Genomic DNA, 8,481 nt, shown 5'->3' with positions numbered 1-8,481 from the left:
TGAGTTTGAGCCCCACGGTGGGTGTAGAGATTACTTAAAAAAAAAAAAAAAAAAAAAAGACCTGGGACAACAAACAGGCCAATCTGTGGGACTCTGTTTTACTTTGGTTGCCTCACACCTTCTTTCCATGGGAGAAAATATCATTGCAGCACAGAACATAATTCAGTGATTCTGCTGAGTTCAAATGCTGAGACAAGTTAAAGACGGAGAAAAGAAAAGGAGTCCTCTACGAATTCCACTGTGATCATAAAGAAAAACAGGTGTGAGATTAAGTCTGCTACTTGGATGCAGTGTTCTCATTCCATCTGGCAAATAACACATTTCCTACTGATTTCTTCCATTCATTTAATGGAGAGCAGAAACTTACTTAATTTAGCTGGTAACCTCTCAGGCTATGATAAAGAGAAATGTCAAATGAACACATCGGTGTAGATCTAGGACAATCCAGATCCTGCCCTTTTTGTATAAGTGTTTTCTTGATCTTTGGTCCAAAACAGACTGGTTAGTCCTGGTTACCAACTGCTTCCATGGGCAGAAGAAATAGATTTGTATCTTCTGTGGCTATAGGTGATAAAAAGACAACGTATTTTACACTGGACAAAACATGTTTAGTAACAAATTACAAGACAACTCAAGGGGAAATGCGTTTCTTAGCCATTTCCTGTGTTTGGGCCAGGCGGCTGTCTCGTTTCCCGTTCCCCCTACTTCTGGGAGGTCAGCCACCTCTTCGTGCAGCCCAGGAGCCAGTGTGCTTGGAGGGCCTGGGTGCACAGCGCCGGGCAGTGGTGGAGGTGGACGTTGCTCCCCTCTGTGTGACTCCAAACCCGGGCTTTCCCCACTGGGCCACCTCCTTCCTAATGTAAGACCTGTCTTCTTGCCGTGGGTCCCGTCACATCGCACATAATACAACTGCAAGAACACTTGGTCTGGCTGTTTACAAAAGGGCCTTTCCAGATTAAAACACCCCTCAGGGCAACATCTGAGAGGTCACCTACATACTTTGCCTGAGGGAGCCGCACTCCCTCCATTTCCCTTCCTTTGTTAACCCGGGAATAAAGTTGAGGGAGCCGGAAGTTGAGATAAGTTATCACATTTATCAGTGGGCGTCCACACCTGAGAACAAAGGAAAGGAAAAAAACTACAAATTACCATTCGGGGAGAGGACGCTTGTACAGGAGAACACATCCAGATGCAGGACAGTCTTACAGAGCATGAAACCATTTTTCTAGGGTATAGTCCACTGGCGGGTGTTAAGGAAGAATGTATTCAGTGAGCACATCCACCGTCTTTTTTTTTTTTTTTTAAGTTTATTTATTTTGAGAGAGAGAGAGGACACACGCACAAGTGGGGGAGTGGCAGAGAGAATCCCAAGCAAGCTCTGCACAGAGCCCGGCGTGGGGCTGGAACCCATGAACCGTGAGATCGTGACCTGAGCCAAAGTCAGATACTTAACCGACTGAGCCACCCAGGTGCCCCCAATTTGTATCTTTAATACCAGATTACTGCCGCCCATAGGCCTGCTGGCAACAAGCATCAGCATTACTTCTTCAACAAGGGCAACAGCCAGTTTTCAGTTAACATCTTCAAGTTTTACTAAAAGTTGTAAGTTCTAGATTACCTAACAGGTACAAAGTTTTCCTTGGGTTGATTCATGCCAGCAATGTTTATCTGAAGTAGCAGCTCTCTCGGGGCGCCTGGGTGGCTCAGTTGGTTAAGTGTCCCCCTTTGGCCTGGGTCATGATCTCACCGTTCCCGAGTTCAAGCCCTGCATTGGGCTCTGTGCTGACACCTCAGAGCCTGGAGCCTGCTTTGCATGCTGTGTCTCCCTCTGTCTCTGCCCCTCTCCTGCTCATGCTCTGTCTCTCTCTCTTGGTGCACCCTTCCTTCCCTGTCTCAACAACTCCTAGTTGCAGAGCGAGATCATGGAGGTTTTCCCAGTGGAGGGCTGTGGGTTAGAACAGCAGCTTCCAAAATGGTTATCTGTTGGGGTGCCTGGGGGGCTCTAGATTTCGGCTCAGGTCATGATCTCAATGGCTTGTGAGTTCGAGCCCCACGTCTGGCTTTACTCTGACAGTGTGGAGCCTGCTTGGGATTCTCTCTCTCTCAAAGAAAATAAATAAACTTAAAAAAAAAAAAAAAAAAGCAAAATGGTACCTGCTAGGTGATGGCCAACACCAATGACCTTAGTTTTGTCCATAAACCATTTGGAATCACGTCTTTCTTTTAGTATTAAAATGCTTAACTGAGGTCAAACTATTCAGTTTCTACTAAAAAGCAGTTCAGATTTTGGTGTAATGTATGTATTCCTAGAAGTTAGGTAGGTTTGTTTGTTTTTTTTTTCTTTTTTGAGGTATAATGAACATGTATTACGTGCATGTGTATAGTAGGATTCAATATTTGTATAGACTGTGGAATGATCGCCGCAAGCGTAGTTCACATCATCACTATAGTCACAAGATTTTTTTCTGGTTCTCTTAGCAACTCTCCAATATGCAATACAGTATTATTAACTGTAGCCACCATACTATCCCGGGACTTCTATTATAACTGGAAGTTTGTGCCTTTTGACCCTCTTCACTCATTTCTTGCCACCTCCCCCCTCAGGCAGCCACCAGTCTGTATCAATGAGCTCTTTTTGTTTTGTTTTAGATTCCACATATAAGTGAGACCACGCAGTATTTTGTCTGGGTCTGGCTTCAGTTAGCATAATGCCCCCAAGTTCCAGCCAAGTTGTTGCAAATGCCAGGATTTCATTTTTTCTTATGGCTTAATAGTATTCCATTGTGTATATTATACTGTATTTTCTTTACACATTTATCCATTGATGGATACATCGGTTGCTTTCATATCTTGGTCACTGTAAATAGTGCCGCGTCGAGTATGGGGGTGCATGTGTTTTTTTGAATTAGCGTTTTTGTTGTCTTTGGATAAACACCCAGAAATGGAATTGCTGGATATGGTAGTTCTTTTGATTTCTTGAGGAAATTCCACACCGTTTTCCACGGTGGCCTCACCAATTCACGTTCCCACCGACAGTGCCCAAGGGCTCCACGTCCTTTCCAACATTTACTTCTTATCTTTTTGAGAACAGGCATTCTAACAGGTGTGAGGTGATCTTTCATTGCGGTTTGATTTGCGTCTCCCTGATGATTAGGGACGTGGAGCACCTTTTCATGGACCTGTTGGCCATCTGCACGTCCTCTCTAGAAAATGCCTGTTCAGATCTTCTGCCCATTTTTTAATCAGAGTGTTTGGTTTTTGTTTTTTTTTTTCCTACGGAGTTCTCTGTATCGTTTGGATATTAACCCTTTATCAGAAATGAGAAGTTAGGTTTCACAGGGCAGCTCTTGACATTCCCCAGGTTTCTGTGTATGAAAGATAATACCCTGTGGCAGGAGTAGTAAATGTGATTTGTAGAACAACTACTATGTCGTGTGGAACATTTAAGTTTCTCTTTTCTGTCAGAACCACGCATTAGCCCCTCAGGATTTTTCTCTTTCAGAAGGAAAGCCACACAGACATCTTGTTATTGCTCACAGGCCCTTGATTAGAGGTTTCCATGTTGTTGCTGCCTTAGACCAAACTCTGGGGGAAAAAATTACTGTACTTAGGACAGCTGTAGTCATGAAACAGTTCAAAGGCCCCTTCGAACAGCTCGACAGATCCTTGCCAGCAACCTTAGCAACCAAACCAACTAAAACTAGGAGTTTCAAACACCCCTTCTTAAGGACCAGGATGCCAGCTGTGACCTCAGAGGAAGGCTGGGCTCCCAGAGAGGCTGACCCGTCCTCCTCCTCTTAGCACACAGTTCGGCTCTGAGCTTGCAGGGAATAGAGCTGAATCACTCCCAGATGAAGCAGAAAGAGCCGGAGGCGCGTCCCTCTGCCCGCAGATGCCCCAGGGTGGCTTCCGTCGGGCTGCACCTCTCGAAGACTCCCGACTCGCCTTGCCCAAAGTGCTGCCTGCAGAAAGGTTTGGCAGAGTGGGCCAGGAACGAGCACCACACTGGGGCAGCCGTGATATCTGGGAGAAACAGGTTTTTCTGGAAGGAACATAGAGACCTAGGAGGGAATCAAGCTGGTGGAAGGAATATCTGACTCGGAGGACCCAAACAGACCATTTCCTCATCACCGTTTACTCATCTTTTCTGTCATAAAAACATAAAGGAACCACCGGAGAGAGGGCCGGAGTGGGCTTTGGTGGGTCCTGTTCCCAGCCTCGGATCCCGGCTCGTACTGGGTAAACAGACTGTTGCTAGTTTCCTTCTCAGTCACCGTGTTGGCATAAGGCCCCCTGCCCTGCCCCCCTAAAAGTAACCCTTCACTACCCCCTCCTGCACCATTTGTGTTTGGATTTTCTAGTGAACTCCCGGGAAGAGCATGAATGGCAGCTTTAGGGCGTTTGGTTCCCGAACCTTAAGAAAACTCAGATGGTTTTCAAAGGAGTCTGAAAACTTTGTAACAAGTATGTCTCCTGAACAGAATAGGGTTCTCCCCGGTTGGTTTCTTCGCGTCTGGGACTGACTGAGGAGGAGCTGGAGAGGCTCCAGAGGACAGTAATGAAGATGATTAAAGGGCCGATGATGAAAGGTGGAAGGAGTCGGATCGCTTCGCGGGAGGAGAGAAACGGGCCGGTGACTTAATGGCAGTCTTCAAGCGCGGTCCGTGCAGGGTGAATGCAAGTGTGGGGCCAGCTGTTCCCCAGCTGTGCTGGGGGTTGGGAACGGAGACTGGCTACAACTTCAGCAAGAGATTTCAGGCCGGTGGAATCAATGGTTCTCAAACTGGTTCAAGGGATGCAGAGCCACGAAATACGGATTTTTTTTTAACTGAAAATGTATATAGCTTTTGCTAAATCAGATACCAACTTGCAGACCTGCCTAAGAAAAGCTTAAGGGAAGATTATGGAATTCAAACTGAAACCTGGGAAAACGTTGGCTTTCGAGACAGGAGTGGGGGCACAGGGACACCTTGATTTGGGGAGCCCAGTTTGAGGACTGCGGAGCTCTGATGATGGAAAATGACCCCAGGCCTGCTGACAGCTGGGGCCCAGGTGGCTGTCTGAGGTGCTGAGGGAGGAAGAGAGTCACTCCCATCCAAATCCTGGGGACAGTCTTCTTCGCACTGGCCCCGATTTATGTCTACACCTGGGAGAGGAGGAAGTGGGGTCCAAGCCGTCCAAATACCTTCGAGGACTGCACGACCTGGAGGCAGGGGAAGGCGCCCCTCTGATGTGGCAAGGCCAGGTTGGGCCTGGCCCACGGATTTAGTTCGCCATTACCAGCTGTGATTGTTAGGAACTTATTTATTTTTTTTTAAAAAAGGACACGTTGTTTTAAAATGTTTTATTACAAAGCTTCTTTTAAAAAATGCTCAGCACGTTAACTCAAACTGGAATGACAAACGTTAGATGGCAGTTTGGGGCAAAGGCTGTGCCTTGTTATTCAAAAAAAAAAAATGGGTACATCAATGCTCATTTTAACAACTGGCATAAAATCCCACTAATTGGCTAATAAAAACAGATACAAATACAGAACATTGAAAGTAATAACAATTCAAGTGCTGGGCTTTTTACAACAAGGGGGTGAAAAGGAAAGAAAGGAAAATTCACTGCAAACCGGCCTGCTGACGGTATGTGTCAAGGTTTACCATTTAAACAAAGGAGATCAGAAGAAAAATAAAATGAAATAGGACTGCCAACTGCTACCCACGGCGTGGATTCAGCTGTTACATTTATTTAGCTCTATCAAACACCTTACGAAGACGGGAGGCCACTATTTGTTACAATTCACAGAGAAGCCACTTGCCGGAAAAGATGCCGCTCAGAAAAGGGCGGCTTCTTTTCATTTCGTTTTTATTTCCAACTTTTCCACATCTTTGAGTTTTACTTAAAAGCTCATAGCTAGCAAAATATACAACAAGAAAGTTTAAACTAAAAAGTGTAAATTAAAAAAAATTCAAGTTTAAAAAAAAAAGCAAACACAAGACTGATCCTTTTGCACTGTTAAATAAAAGCTTCAGGAGAAAGGCAAAAAAAAAAAGACGAAGAAGAAGAAGAAGAAGACCTAAACAAAGAGGGACGTCTTCCACAAAGTTCCGCGCTGGGGTGTGAGGACGTGCCGGCCGCAGGCTCAGGTTGCTCCTGGCAGGCAAATGTAGCCAAGTTACTGTCCTTGCCAAAAGGTTACACGTGTGGACGCAAGACGCTCTGGGAAGTGCTGAGAAGTGCACGCGGAGAGGAGGGAGGGCAGCTGCTCAGCCTGCTAGCGTTCTCAGGTGCTCTGTCTGCTTGGCTGGGAAACCTTTTATGCTTGATTTCGGAACTTGGCTCTTGGAGTAGATGAAGGGGGGTTTGGCAGTGATTGTCTTTATGGATCAGCGTCTCTAGCGGTGACCTCAGGGTGAAGGTGGTGTCAATTCTCCATTGGGGTCGACTGGGCAAGCCCTGGAGACAGTCTGGGTTTTCAACAAGCTTCCATCTCCAGAAGAGGTCCCGGGGTCGCTGCCTTGGCTTTGCACGTTGGGAATGAGCTTCGTTTTCCACCTCAAGAAGGAACAAACGAAAAGTTGTTAATGTGCGTTTGTCACAGGCCTTTAACTTCTACTGCATACGGCATGTGTCTTGAGATCTCTGCATTTAATAGTCCACTCTGGTGATCTGGTGATGGCTAAAGCGGCAGCCCTAGGGTAGCCCCAGATCCTCGCACTACGTTACAGAGTAAGTCTACTTCGGTGAAGTTTTGCCGTGGTCACATGTGCGCGTATGTGTGCGCACAGGGACGGGGAATGCGTTCACCACCCCGGGTGCTGAGCAAGCGCAGGGTAGGCACCATGAGCTATTAGGGCTGTTAGCACTATAGTGACCTGGCAGTGACCCTTATCATTAACGCACCTACTGCCAGCGCTGTCCCTCACAATGACTGATGGGAACTGTGAAGAAACCATCTATATATGTAGGTCGCTGCTGAAAAAACAAACGAAACGGGAGGAGATCGGTCACAGAATGCTATTGACAGAGAACGTTTGCGATGCCGACTTCCATTCCTATTCTGTAAAACTGACCTTTCCCTATTTAACAGGGAAACACATGCTACAGCACTGTGGTTTTTAAAATTTAAGCAGGGTACAGATAAGAGCTAGGAAGGACGGTACCTTTCCAAGGACAAAGGAGCAAAGCCTAGACCAGTGGGGAAGGCACCCTGCACTTTCCTATTTACGCTGTACTTGTGCAGCACAGATTTTCAAAGGTTTGGTCCAGGCTGCTGCCCCTGATGAGGAGTGGCCCTGCGGTCCTGGGCTAGGAGCTGCAGCAGCTGGAGACAAGTGCAGGCATCAGGATGGACTGCTCGCTGATGGGCACAGACTGTCCCTCTGCTGCAATCCGTCCCCACCCCCAGCTGTGGGCTCACTCTGAAATCAGAGCTGCAGACTGTCCCCCCACCCCCTGCCCAGCAGGGCAGACACATGGGGCAGCACCCTGCAACTCCTGGCCCGGCAAGCCGTCCTTCCCCTCCCCTCCCCCACCCCACCCCACCCGAGGGCCCTCTCCTCCTCCCTTCTTGAGCTGAGCAGTCACAAACTTGGCTGTCCAGCATGGCCATTTACCACACGGATACTGTGTGCTTCCCTGGAAAGAGTCCCAGTATCTCCTAATAAAGCCATTTCTTTGCACAGCCTCACATCTTCCCACTGTTGTCTCAGTATTCCAGCGTCCTCTTACAAATGCTCCTGGAAAGCTGCTTTCACAGATGCTCTGTACAACTGCAAACCTAAAGGCGACCCCTCCCCACTCAGGATGCTCTTCTAATGTGTGTGTAACTGGCACTGGAATCAGTTGGCAGAGAATGTGTCTTGCTATCAAATAAGACAGACCGGATGCGATTGCTCCTTTAAAATGCAGGGCCATCAGGGCAGACCAAGCCTTACCTCCAAATGGGAGAAATGGGGGGCTTACAGAGTTGCTTTATAGATATAAAACAGGTCAAATCACAATTCTTTTCAAGAAACCACAGGCATGAGGCTCTGGAGACTGGAGACTTCCCACATCTAAGGCTTCACTGGGGGGCTGTGGCTGGGCCAGGCCAGGCGAGCCCCAGCACGGCCCAACCCACCAGTGAAGTCGGTGCAATCAAAGCCGGCAATTACTGCTCGGGCTTCAAAGGCAGCGCGGCGAGGCCCATCTTACATATGTCAAGGCTTGGGCTCCCTCCGCCAGGAGTCACCGCGTGGGCCATTTGTAGAGCGGGTTTGGAGGCAGGCGGCATAGGTCCCCTCCCTCCCCCGACCGTACCCACCATCCAGCTGAAACCCACGAAGTTCCCTTGGACCAGACTCTAATCTTGACAAAAATATCCCACCAACCAAACGGAACCAGGAACTCAAAAGGGCGGAGTCACTTACGAAGAGCCCAAGTAGTAAAGGGGTGGCTGGAGATTTCATGACTGGATCTATTTCTGGTAAGTAAACAGCACTAACTCGGAGG

General features: G+C 47.7%; 1 protein-coding gene across 7 annotated transcripts in view; it reads right to left on the bottom strand.

The window, feature by feature from the left end:
- Positions 1 to 400: 400 nt before the first annotated feature.
- Positions 401 to 8,481, bottom strand: part of LEF1 (lymphoid enhancer binding factor 1) — a 122,246-nt gene continuing 114,165 nt past the window's right edge. For 6 of the 7 annotated variants that reach the window (XM_015081864.3, XM_027062016.2, XM_027062022.2 and 3 more), the window contains one exon: positions 5,330 to 6,543. Coding sequence is in view for 3 of the 7 variants with exons in the window: in XM_027062016.2 (XP_026917817.1) it covers positions 6,464 to 6,543 (80 nt within the window). In the remaining 4 variants the exon portion in view is untranslated. Of the gene's footprint in view, positions 562 to 5,329; positions 6,544 to 8,481 lie in introns of those variants that run through there. The other variant, XM_053217076.1, reaches the window with a different exon arrangement.

Source organism: Acinonyx jubatus, chromosome B1 (assembly GCF_027475565.1).
Source record: "Acinonyx jubatus isolate Ajub_Pintada_27869175 chromosome B1, VMU_Ajub_asm_v1.0, whole genome shotgun sequence".
In the NCBI taxonomy this organism is placed as follows: domain Eukaryota; kingdom Metazoa; phylum Chordata; class Mammalia; order Carnivora; family Felidae; genus Acinonyx; species Acinonyx jubatus.
The sequence above is the reverse complement of the archived record's forward strand: the minus strand, read 5'-3'. Positions and strand labels throughout refer to the sequence as shown.